At 46.8% G+C, this 20,510-nt stretch overlaps 1 protein-coding gene across 1 annotated transcript in view; it reads left to right on the top strand.

The window, feature by feature from the left end:
- ADAM12 (ADAM metallopeptidase domain 12) overlaps window positions 1–20,510 on the top strand; it is a 292,198-nt gene that overhangs the window by 224,462 nt on the left and 47,226 nt on the right. The window contains exons 12-14 of the mRNA XM_063101619.1: window positions 10,897–11,074; window positions 15,615–15,704; window positions 17,388–17,583. Of these exons, the coding sequence (XP_062957689.1) occupies window positions 10,897–11,074; window positions 15,615–15,704; window positions 17,388–17,583 (464 nt within the window). The remainder of the gene's footprint in view (window positions 1–10,896; window positions 11,075–15,614; window positions 15,705–17,387; window positions 17,584–20,510) is intronic.

The raw sequence follows: 20,510 nt of genomic DNA, 5'->3' as shown, positions 1-20,510 counted from the left end.
GTAAAAACTTCCCCAGAGCCTTGGATGCAGCAGGAATTGATAGAAATGCGGTATAGCTGGGAAGTCCACACTCTTTGTAGAACTTGCTTTCTTAAAAAATCAGTGCAGAATATACATCTTCAAAATTCACCCCCTTTTGAACATCAGGGAGCTATTTGATATTATGAAATACATTTGTCATAAAGTGGTTTTACCAAGATGGGATTAGAGGAAATTATTTCCTCCACATCAGCTCTTCATCTGAGGGCGGTTTTTTTTTTTCTCAACAAAAAGTTTAGGAAAATCATTTCCTTCCTCAGACTGTAAAGGGGAAAAATGGAAATCTTCATCCAGAGAGAAAAAAGGAGGAGCAGCTACAAAATGAGGACCTCTAGTTAGGTGGAAGCACTACTGGTCAGAATCAATTTAATTACCCAGCCAGAGTGATTTAGTCAGCTGTGGCCTGACATTATCGTAAGGGGGAAATGGACTGGCGAGGAGGGGTTCCCGAAGACAGTTCAAGAAGGGCACATCTCTAACGAGCATGTTCCTGTTTTCTCTCCATATATGAGATATTGCTCACTGGAAAATAAAGGAGTTTATCTGCAATTAATGCAGAGCTGGGATACTAACAGCCACTACCCGAGGGCGTGGCAGAGTTGTCCTCCTTTCTCACGCTGAACACAAATCAGAGGTCAAGCTAGGGAGGCCGGTCTGCAAGGCCATAGTTCCCGGAACATCCAGCAGTGCAGTGTTTGAATGTAGGCGAACTTGACCTTGACCCTGGAGGACTGCATTTGTGCTGTCCTGTTAGGGAAGCGGGCACAGTTAGACCCTTTTTAAAGATAAGGGAATTGGAGCTCCTTAATGTTCCTGTAACTTTGGAGAGGCAGAAGGCAGCCCCATTTTTAAATCATTTAGATCTGCAAACCTCCTTCAATTTATGTTACAATAGCAGCAAATTATTTCCTGTCATTGGCTCATTAGCCCAAGCATTTTATTTTTGGTAGAACATGTGTGAAAACATTACAGCTGAAATTCTGCCAATCCTACCATCCCCCCCGCCACACACACACACACCCGTGGCTTCTTCCTCTTCCCAGGACATGGCACAGAGGCCACAGTGTGAGGATGAGGGTAATTTCTGGGCCTCCCTGCAATTGACAGTATCCAAAAGGACCCACTTTAAGCTCCATGAGGTCAGGAATGTGTGTTTTGTTCATTGAAGAATCCCCAGCATCTAGAATAGTGCCTGGCACATAGCAGAGCTCAAACACTTCTTGACTGAAAGGATGCGTGGATGGGGGGGTGGGTAGACGGATGAATGGATGGATGGATGATGGGTAGGTTGGTCAGGGTGGATGAGTGGATCGTGGCTGGGCAGAAGGATGGAAGAATGGATGGATGGATGGATGGATAGGTTGATGGACAGACGAGCGGATGGGTGGATAGATGACAGTCGGGTAGGCAGATGGATGGATGGATACTGATTACAACAAAACCAAATGTATGCAGAGTGAGGCCTTCTCTTCACATTTTGTGCAATGGCTGAACCTCTGGGGAGAAGATTCCGAGGCCATTGTCTTTTAAACTAAATCTGGCTTTTGTAGCATCATTGCTTTCATTTTTTATATATTCCACATCATTCTACAATGGATTTACAGTAGCTTACAAAATTAGACACAGTACAACAAATAGGAAAAAAATAAAATCAGAAACAAACAAAAAATAAAATCCTTCCAAGTAACTGGAAGGCTAAGTCCATCGCTTTTCTGTTCATGCTCCACAGGGATCAAAGTGATGGGGGCAATTTGCTTTAGAAAAGTAGGGTCCTTCCTGCAGGGTTTCTCCTGAAAGCCTTTGCTTAATTTAGCCAAAGTTGGGGGAGGAGGGTCAAAAATATAAAATCTAAAAGTGGTTGTAAGAATAAGACCCCAGAGATCCCATTAAACCACTCTCCAGTTTAAAAGAACTTTGATATCTCCTTTCTCATTTAATTGTCACAGCCCTAAGAAGAAAGGGCAGATACAATCACCTCCATTTTACAGATGAGAAAACTGAGGTTCAGGAAGGACAGAGGCCCTACAGTTGGTCTGGGTCAGATTCTGCACACTAGCCTGCACCTTCTGGCTTCTAGCCCATTCCTTGGCTCCTCACTAGGTACCTGTGAGCCGAGGAGCCTTTGGTTCCCAAACACTTAGGGGTGGGGGTGAGAGGGACAGCCCTTCACCACTCTTGCGTTCCACTTTGCCCTGACAGTGACCCCAGCGTCAGACTTTAGCTCCAGCTGGGTGTCTTGGTGGTATCTACCATGACCACTTTTTCTATCATGTTTGGTTAAAAGCGTCTTCCCTGTTACTAACTTGCAGGGTCAGCAGAAACAACTGGCATGATCTATGCAGGTCTGACTCGGGGTAGGAGGAGAGGGTCGAGTTATCTCAGACATGTAAGCTCTTCCTTCTTAACCACTGGATCTAATTATGTCTGTGAGAGCCCAGTCCCAGACGAGCCCCAGAGTCAGCGGCCTTTTCTTTTAGTGGAGCTGAGAAGCTCATCTAATACACCACCTCTGTCGGGCTGAGGTCCCTTTCATGTGGGCACTGTGTCCCCTGGCCCTTGAGTGCTTTGCCTGACAGGATTTGGTTCAGGAGGAAACAGCCATCATAGCACAGAAGTGAAAAGTTCACTTTGTGGTCACATCCAGAAGCCTCCTGTGCACGTCTCCACTGACCAGATCTCAGTTGGTGTCTTTCTTTATTAAAAATTCTGGGAAATTATATTTGCACTTTAATTGGCTTCCAGGGAGGAGGAGCAGAGGTCAAAGTTCACATGTTAAGACCATGAGTTATAATGTGCTGCAGATGGCTCCATTCTGGACCCCAGGTGTTTGCTATTAACTGTTGAAATGTCCCACTAAGAACATTTTTTATCATTCGCTCCTATTCTGGTGGTTTCCTTAACCTCCTGAGGCCAATCTGGTAGGTCCACTGGGTCAGCATGCATTACAGTGCAGTCACTTTCTGCTCCTGGAGTGGACACGGGGATGAACTGCCCCGTTAGGTTCACCCTGAGTTCCATTCTGTTGTTTTGTGTTGTACCCCCGCACAACCTTGGGTGGGCAGTGTGTGGACCACAAGGAGTCAGGCAGCTTTTCAGCTCATCAGGGCTAAAGTGGGCTCAGGGGCTCCCTCACAAGTGTGCAACTGACCCGTGCTTGGCCTCAGGGGTGCTGGATAGACCCCAGGACCTGGCCTTTGTTTCCTATCACACCAAAGACCTTTAGGGAAGTGTGTTGAGGTACACTTGGAATGAAGGACAGGACCTCACATTTACATCTGGCCCCAGGGAGCCCCGAGGCCCCTGGGCACTGCCTGTCTCCTCCACTGATGCTAATGCTCCTGGCCCAGCCATTCTTGCCAGGTTGTGCCTGAGGCCCCTGCCCTGGGGATAGCTCTTGGAAGCCCTCCCGGCAGCCCCCGGGGCTGTAAGGTTGAGTGAGAACAGAGGCCTTCTGGTCAGAGATCTATGCTGTTTGACCCAACTCCGGAGTTGCACGACGACCGTGGCAAGGTACTTAACCTCTCTGAGCCTCAGTTTCCTCACCTGTAAAATAGGAATGATATGATCTGACTTACGGGGTGACAGTGAGAGAGAATGTCCACCAAGCTCTTGGTCCACAACAGCATTCACTAAATGAATGGCAACTGCTGTTAATATTTATACTCATTATCCCTTACATGTGAGGCAAGATGAAATATAAAGAAGTCCCTGACATTAGATGACATCCCTGAGCTGCACCGTAGTCCTACCACGCTACAGTCACCCGCAGGTGCAAACACCCCCACCCTGACCCAATAGGATATTCTACTTGGTTGCATCTAACTTCTGTGCATGGTGATTGAAAGTTTTTATTCCTGGGCAGAATTGTGAAAAGACCTTAAGATTTTTCTGAAGATGGCCCTAGAATTTTTTTTTCCCCTTTGGAAATTTGGCTGCGTAGAGTTTGTGCCACCTGTGACCTCTCCACCCTCTTCCTCTCTCTCACCTGGGAAGAGAAGATGCATTAGTGTCGGGCTTATGCTCCTAATGGGACTAGGAATAACTAGAATTGGCTCTGCCCTGTGAACTATTGAGGTGTCTTTGGAAAAGCTCATCAAGCTAGTTATGGAATGAATGATAAAGAATAAAAATCACTAGATCGTGTTCTCCGGAGAATGTGCCCAGGATTTGTGGATGTATCCCACTATAAGCTTGGTGCCTGGCCTTGGCTGTGAAGTAAAAGGACTGAATATGTGGAGCTTGCTCATGTGACATGAGCTTTAGGAAAAACATTTGGAAAAACTTCCAGGAATTGAAAATAACCATAATTTCATGGCAGGTTATGGTTTACTGCCATCTAGACAGTGTTGTTGTTTGGTTAGTTTGCTGGTAGTTGGTTGGTTGGTTATGCTCCTAAGTTCATGTTTTTGTTGAGCTAAAGAAAACTTGGTCCTTCCCGAATAAAGCAGTGTCGTTTTGCTTCTTTAACATCATACGTATTAAATTAAGAGATGATATTTCACTGCCTGGTCCTTCCTTCGCCTCCTGAATCATTTTGCTCTCAACTTTACTTGTACTGTGGTTTTGCAGTTTAAAGATTGCTACATTTTGGCTACAGTTACAATAGATTCTATGCCATATAGGAAGAGTTTCTAAGTACTAGAATGTACAAGGCACAATAATCAGTAATTTCAAATAGCCAAAGTGCCAACTCTAAATGAGAAAAAGAAATAGACATCTTTTCCATATCAACACTGGCAGCTAGCATGCCATGGAGCTTTGAAGTTAACCAAAGACTTTCACATTGTGTTTGAAGCTCATTTATTCTCATCCTCAGCATGTGAGGCAGTTGTTACCCCCATTTCACAGATGTGAAAACTGAGGCTCAGTGAAGTGCTGATAGATGGGTTGCTGACATAGTCTTCCCATTTCAATTCTTCTCCACCTCCTCTGCGTCACATGCCCAGGTAGAGAAGAGCCTCCCAGTCCTGCTGAATCTGTGGCTTCCACTGTCAGGACAAAATAAAACTCCATTTTGGTCTGCAAAAAATAAAAGCAAAAGCAAACAAAACAAAACAAAAAACCCAGTGGGAAGCAGAATGTCAGCAACATATTTTCCAAAACCAGTTAGCCCTTTACCATCTGATGACTTATCAGCTGTGGATGACGTGAGTTCCCCCCCCCCACCCCCCAACTGATTTAAACAGAGAAATCTGGATGGCTTTCCGTCCCGTTTCCTGCAACATGGGCTTTTCCTGTCACAGTGGTGTCAGCTCCACGCTGTTCTCAGCATCTGCCCAGCCTGTTCCATCCTTCCTCCTCGGCCACTTCCATTTCTTTCCTGTGGTCAGCACTCGGACTGGCGTCTGCCCCAAAGCTCGGAGCTGGGGAACCGAGACCCACATACATTTATTAATGAGGCAGCAGAGTCTCAGGAAGCAGTGGGGACCATGACCTGCAGCCCCCTCAGTCCTGGCTATAGCTGCTTTCCCTGGCTGCTCATTTCCAACAAGAAAAGCAGTTGTCTCAGAATAATTTCCAGAGAGCTTTTGCACGGCAGATAACTCCCGACTTCTACTGTCAAGGTTGATAAATTGGCTTAGTACGATTCACCCCAAGAATATAGCAGTGAAATGCACAATAGGATCCCACAAGAAAAGAATTTTCTGACTGCAGATTTGTCAAAGAAAAAGTAACCCTTAATAATGTTTTACCTGGCAGCTTTGTGATGGCTCAGATATTAAGCTGTGACTGCATTTACAGTGGGAAGCTGTAAGTGGCATTCCTCTTTTTAAAAGTGGTGTGAGTTTTTCTTTTTAAAAGTGGCGTGTTATGTTTTTTTTTCCCCAAAATTACCCAGCTGTCTATTTCATCCTCTTTTTATTTCTAACCTTGCATTCAGCATGACAGACTTGCTCTGAGTGTCCCTGGTAGTTAGATATTAGAGAAAAAGGCAAATGTGTCTAACAAAAGAGGTCACATCCAAGCAGCGGCCATGGTCTCCCTGCTGTGGCATCTGCGATCAATTCTCTGTCCCTGAGCTGAAAGCAGCACTTTTTTCTGGGCCCCAGGTATAATCATTTTAAAGTATTCTTGTGCCAAGGGAAGGTATCATGCTAAAGGACTTCTTTTCTGAGTAATTCTCCAACTTTATTGCTTTGCACCAGGCTATCATTGCTATATGTCAATTCAATTAGCTGCTGTCCTGGCCAACTTGGGATAATTTATAGGCATATTAAAAAGTACATTGTGATGAGCTGGCCAAAAATCTATGGAAGAAACTGCGGCTTGTCTTTTTAAATACAGACCATGGTCTGTACAAAATCTTTGATGTCATAAGCAACTGCATGACCCAATTCAATGTTCTTTTCATGGATGCTCCAGGGAACAGAGCTATTAAATAAGAAAGGAAAAATAGGAGTGGGAGGAAAGCAGAATTATCAAACTTTGGATTTTGAAGCAAGTGGAAGGGAAATATCACTCTGTTCACATCCAGAACCTTTCCTGCACCTTAATTAGTCAATTGATTGTAATACTTGAAGATATTTGCAAATTCATTCTTGATTTAAATTTGGCTTTAAGACACATATACTCACTGAATTTTTATCATATTCCTTAAATCAGATAAAGTTTTCAAAATGCTATAGATTGGCCTTTTTTCAGAATATGGAAACAAAGTGTAAAACAGACTGTTTCCAAATAAAGTGCACGAAGGGAGACCTGTGACGAGCCTAGATTGCATTTCTGATTGTTATGGCACAAATAGGTGTGGATTTGTCCATGTACGAGTATTATCCTTACAACATTTGAATTTGAAATTTAGGTGAATTGTTCCCAAACTGTAATGGGCAGCAAAATAACCTGGACCATCAACTGATGATAAAGAGATGTGATATAGTGTTACTTAGAATGGAGTATTATGCAGTCATAAAAAGGAGTGAAGTACTGGTACATACCACAACATGCATGAATCTTTAAAGCTATGCCAAGTGAAAAAGGCCAGTCACCAAGGGCCACATATTGTATAATTCCACTTATGTGAAATGATCAGAACAGACAAATCCATCAAAAGAAAGCAGATTAGAGGTTGGCAGGGGCTGAGGGGAGGGAAGAATGAGTAAAAAGCATTCAAATATGTATAGATTATGATATTATAATCATATGATATATGATAGATTATGATGATGTTATAATTAGAGGACTCTAGTATTTGGTACTATCAAATTTCCCTCATCTCTTGAGATTTGAAATAATTTTAGATTAGTAAGTTTCATGGAGGAGGGGCCATTGGGTTAGCTATAATTTTTTGATACTCTCTTAGTCCTGTGCACCTGCCAGGGAGAAAACCTCAGAGCAGAGCAAGGGGGATGAGGAGCAGACTTTTTGCTTCTAAAGCAAAAATAGTTTGCTACAAAAGGGGAAAATAAGAGTTTGGCATTCTTAAGAGATGTACCTCCAGTCATTACCCGTGCCTGGTTCACACGGTGGCAAAGCTCTCTGTTTAGTGACGCTATAGTGTCTCCTCACTATGGGCAGGACCTCGGCCTAACCAAGAGTGACTCCGAGAGGTGGTGGTTTCCTCTCCAGGTGTGTGTTTACAGGAAGAGCCTGCTGCTCACGGCTGAGCCCCTTCCTCCAGGCTGGTCGCATCTGCCCATGCACCTTCATGCCCACTCTTCCCCAGGTGTGCCCACACCTGTCCTCACGTCTTTAGGTGAGGGGCTCCAACGGCCCCTTCCCGGTGGGCTCCACCCTCCCTAAAAGTTCAGGGCACAGCCGTCCTCCCTGGCCGCGTTGTTTCTCGTCGTCCACTCCCCACCTTCAAGCCCACACCCCACTCCCTCGTCTCCCTGCTGCCTGCCTGCCCCGCACGACTGCAAGCTCCACAGGGGCTGGGATGTTCGTACGTTTTGTTTGCTCTTATATCCCCAAAGCCTAGAACAATCCCTGGCACCTAGTAGATGTTGAATAAACATTTTGCAGAATAATTGAGTGACGAGTGATAGGTCACTCTGCTTTTTTTCCTCTAAAGCCTCACTTCCTCTAAATGCCCTAATACGGTTCAGGAATATTCTATCAGAGTGGATATAGTTCTACCTGGCCTCCCTGATGAGAAATCACGAAAGGATGGAATCAGCAAAGATGTTCTAGGGTAGAAAATACTCCCTGGCCTCATCACCATCTGTCGTAGAAAAGAGTTCCTGGACAATGGGTAGCACAGGCTGTTTGCACCATCACCTACACAGGATGGTGGGTGCTGACCGGTGTGGTCCAAGTAGAAGGCAGAAGGGTTTGGGGAAGGGCTGGGGGACTCCCCGTGGAAAGTCACTGGGGTCACGCTGAGCATGTCACAAGGGCCCCAGCTCAGAGGGAAGAGGAACCACTCATGTCTGCTCATGGCCAGCACTTACTGGAAGTTTTAATCGTGCCAGCTGTGAAGGCAGGCAGCACACTGGTGACCCCAGGCCACGTGGTGTAAGGTCCACTCTGTGCTGTCCATGTGCAGCCCTGAGAAAGGATCTGTTTAGTGTCAAGGAATTCATCAGGACTTCATTCGGCATCTGAACAGGATGTTGCTGCTTTGTTGTTAAAACAGAGGCCCCTTCCCCTTAGAAGAATTAATGCCTGGAGGACGTTCCTTAGAGCAAGGTCGAAAACCTGTGAATGGGATGAATAGTATTTATCCACGAATCTAAATGAGAGAGAACTTAAAAAACATTTGGGGTTTGTCCTCAAGCAGAATAAGAAAAAACTGAGGGAAATAGAAACGTACGGTTGCACAGGTCACTGTACTTGCTTCTGACGACTTCTAGCACAGACACAAAAATGTTCTTCACCCAAACACTCTGAAGTTTAAATCCCAGACTTACACTGATCTCACCATCTTATTTGTTTCTGTCCCCTTTCTTTAATGTCACACCTCCAAAAAACCCAAAATGTGTGTGTTTGGTGTTTGGAAAGACGATCAGATGCGGAGACTTGCCTGAGCTCAGTGAGTGGGGCTGGTTTCCGCCTCTGACCTCCTGGGGTCCCTGGAACTTCTCTGCTCCGTTGTGAAACAGGGTGATTCATACCACTCTTCCTTTGAGCTTCTCTTCACAACTGTCATTCTTGCTATAAACACTTCCTGAGACTCACAGTTTATCCTGATGTCTTTCCTCATCAACTTGAACATTTTCTAGAAATCAGTTCTCTTCCAGAATAAACTGATAGCCATTTCTCATAGCACCAGTTGCATATCGTTGGTTGAGAATGATGTTTCATCTCCCTGATCAGGCTCAGAGACACATATGTGGTCTAGAAAAACTCCCAAATGTAGGAGAAGATCTGACCTATACCCTGGTGAAGCTTATTTCTTTGCAAAGAGCAGAACTGCTCTCAATTCCCTGTATAATGTACCAGTCTCTTCAATAGAAAGCCCTTCTACATTGAAAAAATTAGTTTTTCTTGTGGATCATTGTTTGAAGTTATTTAGCATCATTTTGATACCAGCAATAATCAATCTCTCTGCCGAGGAAAGTTACAAAGATTTCAAAGGCAACTTTGTGATATCACTACAAGCACGTCCTGGTTTTATTGCCTTTGCATCCAACAGAGCAGGACTTTCATTTATTAATTTGTTTGTAGATTAAAATTATACTCCAGAGTTAACCTGAAATTGATAGAGAGCACTTGAGGGATGGTGCAGTGTTATCAATTTCGCCATGGAAATCATTACGATCTCAAAATATTGCCAATCCTTACATGGTGGCCAGCCTGCCATCTTCAGGGAAACCTAGCATCCAACTGGCTGAGATCCATTATGATGTCCTATAAACATCACCATGGGGAGAGGGTCCTTGGGCTTGCTGGACAGCAGGTACTGCTTCCTCACCAAGGGAAAACCTTCTGGGTTTCTGGCATGCTTGTACCCTGCTGCCTCAAGACATGGGAAAATGTATTTGCAAAAAGAGTGAGATACTTTGTGTGTGATGGGTAACACTAGCTGCTCTACGAAACAGGCCCCAAATTCTCAGTGGCTTACCATACTGGAAGTGTGTCCCCCTCCCATAGAACACTCTGGGGCTCTGGCTGCAGGTGGCATTCCTAAAACTGTGGAATACCCTGATCTCAGCTGGCAGAAGGGGAAAGAAAGGACATAAAGAAGGAATACTTGATTAAATGCCATTGACGAAGTGGCCCACATCACTTCTGCTTGTTTTCCATTGCCAAAAATTAGTCACGCAGCCCACCCAGGTGCAAGGGGGCTGGGCAGCTCCTCTAGGCTCTGCAAAGGGAGCATATCTGCTGGAGGGTTGGTTGACTCTGCCACACCCTTTGTAGCCCTGAACTTTAGAGGCAAGAGCAGGACCTGCATTTCCAGACCACCTTCATTCTCTTACACCTGTGCTGGGGGAAGACAGTGATCTGACCTGCAGAGGCCAGCCCTTTCCGATGATGGAGGCGTGTATCCCTGGAAGCATGGAACTGATGAGCACAGTCACTTGTGCTTTTTCTTCCTTGCACTTTCCAACGAGCACCTTGGTATGTGTTCTTATCACAAGCTACACGCCCTAAGAATTCACTTCTCGTCGTCTCATTCCACCCGGAACTATCAATAATGCCTGTAATGACTCTGTTTTAATTTGTTTATTTGAAAACTACCAAAAGATCATTTCTTTTTTGATACAGCAGTTCTTCATCAGGGGCGGTCGGCACCGTGCAGGAACGATTGTCCGGAGGTAGCTGGACACGCCCCGCTTTATGCCTTTGTCATTGACACAGCCGGGGAACACCTGGGCAGATGTGCCAGCAGGTGCTGTGAACAGCAGCAGCAGAACTGCAGGAAAGGCCATTTCATACCCTAATGACTTACTGTCCTGGGCTCTCCTTCCTTAGGTACCCGTTTCCCATGGTGTTCAGCAGCTGCAGCAGGAAGGACCTGGAGACCAGCCTGGAGAAGGGAATGGGAATGTGCCTCTTTAACCTGCCAGAAGTCAAGCAGTCTTTCGGGGGCCAGAAGTGCGGGAATGGATACGTTGAAGAAGGAGAGGAGTGTGACTGTGGGGAGCCGGAGGTAAGAGGGCCGTCCCCAGAACGTTCCCCTTAGACTCCCGACCAGGCAAAGAAGCGAGAACTTGAAGGAGCGGTGCTGCAGCGTGAACGTGCTAGAAACTCAGGATGGAAACGTCCTCTGTGGCCACCTTGACAAGCCCTGCAAGCTAGGCTGGCATTCTTGAATTGTAACTGTTGCACGAAATAAGTTGTATCACTTGGTTTAGAAAGATAAAGAATCTTCTCTATTGAAGGGCGAAATAGTCTCAGCGAGATGAGGACACGAGCAATAAAAAGAAAAAGCATTTAGCTTTGAGTTTGACGGAGAAGGAAGCCTTGGAATTCTAGCTTCAGATAGCTGATAGGCACCATTTCTTTCTCTTTGTAAGGCGAGCTACTAGAGGGGAATTTGAATAAGCAGCATTCATTTTAACCAAGAGCTTCCTCTCGGTTGAAATTCTGCTGTGGCTGCCGAGGCCTCCTCTGTATGCACCACCTGCGGCTGCGGAGGCTTCTGCCCCGGCTTGTCAGCTTTCGGAAGCAAGAAGAGAAAGCAGGGGACATTTCTATCCAGCGCAGGGCTTACGTAACCCTGTTTTCCAGCCATCATCAGGAAATTTGCTTATTTCTATAGGGCCCAAGGTAAATCTAACTTCGAAATTCTAACAGCCACTTTTTAATCTTTGAATACTCTTGAGAAGGAAAGAGGGGAGGACACTGGGAGACCTCCTTGTAAAACGAGTGCCCCCTCAAAGCTTGGAGGAAGTTGTGTTTAGAATAAATCAAAGCAAGACATTTGTGTGGCAGGCAGTGACCCTGCAGGACTCCCTGCCCAGAGCTTCCGCAAGCTGAGATGGTGGCTCAGGCAGGCTCAGCTAAGTTCACAGATGTGCTTAAAGAGGGTTTAGGAAGAATGTGTCTCAGGACTGCTCTGAAAGGGGATTCTAGGATGGAAGGGAGATTGAGCTGAGACTCTGGAGCATCCTGTGTGTTTGTGAGTTCATCAAGTAAACAAATGGTTAACAGAATCTTCACCGTCTCTCCATCTCCCAGTCTCCCTGGTTCTCTACACCAGCAGGAATCTGACAGTTTCTGCAAGACTCTTGGAGTTGTCTAAGTATTAGGTGGGGGTGTGGGCATGTGGAGGTGGTTTTAGCAAACGTTTTTGTGCCCTTGCCAAAGTCAGAACTTATCAGCACTATGTCATTGTCCTCAGTGGTGTTTAATGTTGCTTACGATAAGCAGGGAGTAGTTGCTGTGTAGGAGCAAGTCCTAATTATAGTTACAGAAACACTTTTCAAGATTAGTGGAGGAAAACTTTAAAACCGTTATAAGGTGGGGTGTGCAAAGGGGAAGTTCCTTGGAGACCTTGTTAATTACTTAATGAAAAAATTAAATTAGTTTAAATTACCCGTATTTCTCAGGAGAGGCCATGTTGACTTAAAATTGTTTGTCTTTGATTTGAACTCCTTATAATTGTTTATTAATCTAAATAAATTTGATAGTTCTTCATGGAAGAACTAGTTTGGAAAACCTAGTTTGGAATGATTCCATTAGCAGTCATTTGCTCCATATGACACCACCACAACTGGCTTGACTGCCACCATCACCATCACTACCATTAACATTACCACTGTTACCATCTCCACGGTCATCACCACCCCCCACTACCTATCGCAGCCACCGCCATCTCCACAGCTACCATCACCACCACCATCATCATCATCACCTCCACCCTCACCATCACCCCACCGTTATCCCAACTATCACCATGTCCGTGGCTACCAGCATGACTGCCACCACCATCATGTCAGCAAACGTTTAAGTGCCTAAAATGTGCCAGCCGCTCATGTTCTGGTGTTCTTTGTCATCTCCGTGAAGGGGTCATGTGGCTTTGACAGGTGCTCATTGTCACTGCAGACAGCACATTGCATTGCAGGGAACCTTTGATGATTACACACTCCTCCCTTATGTACAGCCGAATTCTCCTGGCAGGTAATTCCCAACTTTGTATTTCTAAGGTTCGGGTCCTTATTTCATAGGTAAAGTTCTCGATATCTGAAGAGAACTGTCATTCCTCTCATCCAAAATTCTTCCTTACAAGAAATCTTTCAAAGTCGCAGGTGAGCCTTTTGGCTCACTTTTTAGTTCATTCATTGTTATTATTTATTTATTTATTTTTGCATTTTAAGGTTCGGGCTCAAATTGTGTCTCGTGGTGTGACCAGCCACTTCCAGATTCCAAACTGCTTTGACCAAGAATTTTAGTCTGACCTGTGAACCTGGCTCCTTTCCTCCTCCCCACTCTCAGGCCATGGAGATATTCATGGTGCCTTTGCATCAGATTGCCCCATGCCTCCCCTGGCCCCGAGGGGCACTCACTTTGTCACTACATCAGGGGACGAGTAAGCGAATGGGGTCAGAACAACTTCTTTCAGCACACAGCTGGACCCAGCTTCTGCTCCATTGCTCTCAGAAATAATCTCCGTTGTTCTCAAGAAGACACATGACGGTCTTATCCAGGTTCGTCATGATTAAGGATCTATGTCTACTGCCTACGACACGAGAATGGCAATTCGGGCTTTTCAGAGAATGCTCCAATTGTTTCATTATTTTTCCTTCTTTGGAGATTTCATTGACTCTATTGAACTTCTCTATTGAGTATTAAAATAATAAATGTATCAATAGGTAAAGAATTTGTCTCTTCTGAGAAATATGGTCCTGTAGGAGAAATAGTTTCTGGGTAGTTAAAAGGCAAGTGATTGCTGAAGGCTTCCCGTCCTGGGCCCTGGCTTTATGTCAACATAAGGATATCCTGACAACTCACTCATTCTTCCAGCTAACAGGATTGGGAAAGCAGCCGTATCTCCTTGTGTAAAGTCAATAGGATGCCAGTAGCTTGCAAATATCTTTTAAACTTAGTTATCTTTCTCACATTATCAATCCCCTTTGAAGTTAAAGCCATTCTACTTGGCTGCGTTTCCATTTCAGTGGCTGCTGACATTATTTGGCCATGGGGGGTATGGGGGCGGGGAGAGTCCTTACAGGATTTTAGGACCCAGATTTAGGATGGCTGATTTAACTTAAAATTTCAAAGAAATCTGTAATTTGGTTAATGTGTCATTAGTAGAGCCATTTAGACTGTGCTGAGGACAACACTGCTGCACATTCAATGGCACTGATCAGGAATGCAGTTAATGGACTCCTTTAACAAAACCTTTTTAGAACTGTAGGTCTATGAATTAGAAACCCTTACTGTCATGAAAGTTACAGCTATGACTTCTGGTTGGCGGTTTTATCTTATTATATATATTACACATTCCGGATGTTTATAAAGTCCTCAAATTTAAAATTTAATAGTTTTGGAAGTATGTATAATAGGAGCAAGTGGTAAATACCAAATGGGAGCATAATTCATAGAGCTTACACAGGATGCAGTTTAGGTGTCTAGGTTTATTGACAAAATTTTATTAATTGCATTTATAATACTAGTAATAAATCCATTCAAAAAAGATGGTTTTCAGGAGTAAACTGTTCTACTATTGAAGTAATATATGTAACTTCATCCTAGCCAGTAGTATATAAATTCTTCAGAGCACATCATATATTGAATAAAATAAGAGAACAATAATAAATTAAGCAGATTTAAAGACTTTATGAACTGTTCCACTTATGGTGATTACAATTCCTTCTAAAATGTGTAAACTCCAAGCTATTAGAATGCTCTGAAGTACAAGAACTTCAAAAATTCACTAGGTAAATATGTGTGGGGCTTTTCTTAAGAACTCAGCTAAAAAAAGTCAGTCTCTTGTTACTTTTTATGAGAAAAAGGGACTTAGGAAGCACAGCATGAGAAAGCGTTCATTTTCTCTCTCGCTTTTGTTTCAGAGGACACTGCAGCTAGTATTTGCTCTGTTTAAACCCGTTGCATGTCAAGGGGCATAGCTCACAGACCTTATGGCCTCTTGGTCATTCTCATGTCCACTTCTGCCCCTCGGGTGACTTGTCAGGCCAGAAGCCCTACCTGTGCTGAGCAAGGGTCTTATCCACACTGTTTGCCTGGATTGCAGGGAATCCGGGAATGCTGCGGTTCAAATACAATCACTTTGACTTCACATCCTGCCAGTATGCTCTAAATCAAAAGGGTTAGTTTTCAAAGAGTAAAGGTTGTATGCATCTATGTATATTTTTGCATAAGTAATTTCAAAGTCCTGATGCAGTTCATTGCAATGAGACCCACATGGAGACCCCTCTGCACAGCCCCAGCGTGCTGCTGACTGCAAAGACTTCCCCGGCTGCCTTCCTGTCCTGGCCCTGCCACCTTCCACAAAAGGCACTTGCTGACATTTCCCAGGGACTCCAGGACACAGTCGTTCACAAACACTGAACAGAAGCTTTGCTTTCTCACGGGTGAACGCGATCCTGGGTCAGGCAGGTTTCTAGTTCAGGAGGCGGCCCTCTTGTTCTTTCTTCCCTTTTGCAGTCACTTCAGGTGTGACATGTGTGGTCAGTGACTAGCTGCTTTGTATGACCCTGTCACACAGATTCCGTTCCCCTCTCCAGGAATGCATGAATCGCTGCTGCAATGCCACCACCTGCACCCTGAAGCCGGATGCCGTGTGCGCTCACGGGCTGTGCTGTGAGGACTGTCGGGTGAGTCTGTGGGCTCGGCTCGGACGCGGGGCACGCGGCGTGGTGGCACACTTTCCCATGCTCCCCACTGCAGGACGGTCACTCCTTCTCATGCAATGTGATATTATTCCACTCTCAGTCTGTATTGTCCCATCTTCAGGTGAAATGCACATTTTAATTGTAGCCGTCTGTGATAAATTATTTACAAATTGAAAACTAATCAGACCAAAAACTCTATCAATATTAAACATTGCATTTGTTGCTACCAGATGCACGAGCAGTCCTGTTACTACAAAAACAAGGAGAATGACGTGAGGACAAGTCCCCACCCAGGTCATTTTGCCTCATGCCAGGTCCATCTGCTGGATCCCAAGGAGCTGTGTGGGTTGCCCAGAGGTTGTGTGTAAACACCTCGATCTTAATGTCTGCTCCATAGAAGGTGCCAGCCAGCCTGGCCCAGCCAAGAGTGGCAGTTTCATACTTTTGCCATTTCTGCTGCTGTGACTGCGTGTGTTTTTGTACTTCTGTTGTTTGTCCTGTTTTTCGGAGCTGATAACTGACAGGGTAGAAGCCTGAGCTTTTGATTCAAAGGTTTCAAGGGTAGAGTTTTATTTCCTTTTAATTAAGCAATTGATTTTGGCATCCTGCTTACAGAAAACTCCCTCTTACCTGCCCCTCTCAAGCACAGAGATTTAAAAGTGCATGATAACATTTTATGTTCACCTCCAAAATGTCCTTCATCCCCTCCCTAATGGCGATTAATTTATGGGGAATGTTATAAGGAGCTGGCATTCCCTGGCACCTAGCAGCTGGCAGTGGAAGGTGCTGGAAGGGGGTGAGGAAGGGTGGGCTTGTGATCAGGCGATGCCCAAAGTAGGTCACCAGGGAGGAAGGTGATAAGAGATCATGTGGCAATGCCTGGGTGTGACCTGCTTTTATTTTATGACTTTCAAACAATTCCTTTCAACTTCGACATTCCAGAAATTGGCAGGAATCTTGTCTCCTTGCCTTTGAAAGGTATGCAGGGAGAGCCAAGCCCAGAACTTGGGGGTCCCTGGCTGAGTAGCCTCAGAGCAGCCACTCTGAGCCTTAATTTCTTCAACCACTAAAAGCTGAGTGCGGGTCAAATAGTTTCTACCATCCCTTACTGCTCCCTTGTTTTTCTTCTCCTCCAAATCTCCCCATAAAGTTCTAAAGGGAAGTTTTCAGCTCTATGACTTGATGACAAAGTAAAATCGCTATTGTGATCGTGCCCTTGGAATTATTCTGGTTAACTTGCCAACAAATGCTAGCACTGGAAGTGTGAGTGGCATCTTAAGATGTGTATTCTGTTGGCAACCAGGATCTTTTTCTTACGGATCAACCCACCCAGCAGCCAACAGCCCCCTCCCTCTTCTTCCTCTGAGGTGACAAGTGCCAGTGACCAGCTTGTCTGCTCATCAGAAAACCCTAATGTTGCATGAAATTAAAAAGAGGCTGCTCTTGGTTGTTCTATTGCCCTTATATTGGAACCCCAGACCCCAGAGTGAGACTGTTTATTTAATGAGCTCTCTCGGCTGTAAAAGGGACTTCCTTTGAAATCCTCGCCCCTTTATGTGGGGCTATATTAAAATGGCTTTGCTCCACTCCACCCCAGGAGTGCCACTGAGAGCTGCTTCCCCCTCTCCTGTGATGCATGTGCTATAAAGCACCCTCTCCTTTCAGCTGAAGCCTGCAGGAACCGCATGCAGAGGCTCCAGCAACTCCTGCGACCTCCCAGAGTTCTGCACGGGGGCCAGTCCTCACTGCCCAGCCAATGTGTACCTGCACGATGGGCACCCGTGTCAGGGGGTGGATGGCTACTGCTACAATGGCATCTGTCAGACCCACGAGCAACAGTGCGTCACGCTCTGGGGACCAGGTATGTGGCTGCCACCACCTCGTACAGTGGGATTGAGGGAGCACGTTCTGCTCACAGTAAGCCCTCACTCCTGGAGGGTGCCATTCCACTCAGGGGGGCCTGGCTACCCGGTAGGGGGTGGGGCTGTGCTGGGTATGGAGCAGGCAAACATGGATGCTGCCTGGAGCCTGCCCTTGAGGAGCCCAGTGCAGTCCAAGAGATGCATGAGCACCTACTGTATGCTCCATGGGGGGGGGGGCGGAGAGGGACGAATCCGCCATGACTCCTGCCCTCAGATAGCTGAGCATGTTGTTGCACAGACAGACAGATGGACAGAACTTCCCACCACCACTTAGATTGTGGTAGTGCCTCTTTGTGCTCAAATGAGGACCCTGATCAAGGGTGAGGGTTCCAGAGAGAGCATCCCTGCAGCTGGAAGCACTGGAGGGTCATGTGGAAATGGCCCTGACTGGACTCAATGCATGAGTAGGTCTGTGATCGGGAAGGACAGGAAGTGGCCAGCAAGCACATGAAAAGCACATGGCTGGGGGGTGCAGCTGGGTGCAGGCCTGGTCACCAGAGCTTGGAGCAGGATGTGGAGAACATGTGTGAGGGCCTGGAATGCCACTTGATTCTGAAAGCAGAGTGAGACTCTGTGCATGTTCCAGAAAAAGCACCCAGGTCAGAAGATGGCCTGGAAGTGGCTGCAAGAGGCCACCTATCCACCACTCTGCGGGGCCCTTGGCAGAGCGCTCTGCATGATTTGTCTTTTCTGACCCTCCCTCCAACAACCCCTGAGGGAGGGACAATGACTACAGTCTTACAGAAGGCAAAACTCCAACTCCAGGGCCGGAAGTGAGTTTCCCAAGGTCTTGAGGCTGGGATTTAAAACCGGGCCATTGTGACCTGGTGCTCGTGTGGAACTACTGTAAGCACAGTCTCCCCAAAGAATGAGGTCCTGAGCTAAAGGTCCACCACAGCTCTATGATTAAGTGAAAGTTCAGACACGAAAAGGGAAGAATCAGTGCCTCAGGTATGTCTCTCTTCCACTGCCCCATCTTCTGGGGTCAGAGATCCAGGGCCTCGTGGGGCAGTGCAGACCATGTGGCCCCATCACCCCAGAAACCACATGGGATTCACTGCCTGTCTCGTAATGTTCTCTTTCCCTCACTCCTGCTGCAGACTGCAGGGGTGACCCGTCCTGGCCAGAGACCTCAGCTCTAGCAAGGCCACTGTGGTCAACTAGGCCCAGGCCTAGAGCCAAGCAAGCTCAGACAGGAGCTCTAGGGGGAGGGAAATGAGATCCGGACCTTGTCGCTTTCGTTGTGAGGTTTGGGTTTGGGAACGATGAGGGACGTCAGCCGCAGCAGACAGCGATGACTCCACATCGAGGCGTGGGTTCTAAGTGTGACGTGAAAGCACCGACCAGGCTCACAGGACAAGGATGTACGTTTGCTGCCATGAGGCCACTACCCCCGCTGGCCCAAGTTGCCCCTCTGGCCTCGGAGCTCTCTGGGTAGGAGAAGAGCAGCCTGAAGGCAGCGACAAAGCCTGATGCAGCCTCCACGTCCAGCCCTGTGGGGAGCTCCCCCCGGCCGCTGCAAGATTCCGAGTGGAATGAGGAGCCTGCGGGCCCCAGGCTCGCTGTGATTCGTCTGCAGACCCCGAGCAGCTCTCAGCCGTGGCCTCCTTGCCCACTGGGCTGCAGGGTCCTCCAGGCCAGGGTGGGCCCTTGCTGCAATGACACACACAAAGTAGGCACCCACGGTACACGTGTCCAGTGGTTGGACTGGCTGGAAGTGGCTTAGCGACTTCAGACACCTTTTAGCTGAGTGAGGTCACTTTGGGACAGTGGCTACTGCTCCAGGCCAGCTCTTCATGGCCTAAAGCATCCCTAGTGACCATTCCCTTCCCAGCCCTCTCCAGAGTCAGTAACTTCCCTTCTCAAGTTACAGGGCCATTAAAATGCTCCTTTCCAAGAAGCATTCTGTGGCCAGAGCACACACAGCCCTGGGAGCTTTCGGGGTGGAATGTGTTCATTAATGGCCTGCCGGATTATAACGTCGGACCCCACTTCCAAACCGAGTCAGATGGAGCTCCACAGATCTCTCCAAGCCACCACCACCGTGTGACTCAGCTGGCTGTGTGCCTTTGATTCATGGTGACCAAGGCTGGTATTTATTATCTCATCAGACTAGTCCTTCTCAAGCTGCCTGACCAGAGAGAGGTAAGAAGAGACAGGCAGACAGACTGACGACCTGACCCACCAACTGAGCTTTTCAAGAGCAAGAGCCACAGGAAGTTCCCTGCTGACTCTTGTCCTCCTGGGGCTGCATGGCCTTCCTGCAGAGGGGCTTCCTGCGGGCTCCCAGTTCAGCTCTTCTCTCCCCTACCCACCCGCTCCCTGCCAACCTGCGAGGCAGTTGCCAGGTTGCTGGTGGGAGTCACCACAAGGTGCCATTGCACTTAGCACTAGGCAGCTGTGGCATCAGGACTGCTGGTGACAAGTGTGTTTTGGGGAAGAGGGCTTCACCCTCGGGGAGGCTGCTCAGAGTTCCTGGAAACCACAAGCACAGGGACCAGGTCTGGGGAACCACCTCAGGCTCGTGACTCCCAGGGTTTCGTCTACCTCTGCCAGCCCCTTCTCACTACTTTAAATCACCAGATCAATGTCCTCTGGAGAACAGAGAATTCGGAGGCCCTCAGGGCCAGCAGTCCTCACCTCGGGCCTCCAGCCCTGCCCACTCTTCCAGCTCCCCTCCCTCTGCACCAGCGCAGCCGCTGTAGGGCAGCGTATGAGTTTCCTGCGGCTGCTGTAACAAATTGCCACACCCTTAGTGGTTTGCAACAATACAGATTTATCATTTTACATTTCTGGAGGTCAGAAATCCTAAAGTCAAGGTGTTGGCATGGCCATGTTGCTTTTGGAGGCTCTAGGGGAGAATCTG

Source organism: Cynocephalus volans, chromosome 7, assembly GCF_027409185.1.
Source record: "Cynocephalus volans isolate mCynVol1 chromosome 7, mCynVol1.pri, whole genome shotgun sequence".
NCBI lineage: Eukaryota > Metazoa > Chordata > Mammalia > Dermoptera > Cynocephalidae > Cynocephalus > Cynocephalus volans.
Note: the sequence above shows the minus strand (reverse complement) of the source record. Positions and strands in the feature narration are given on the sequence as shown.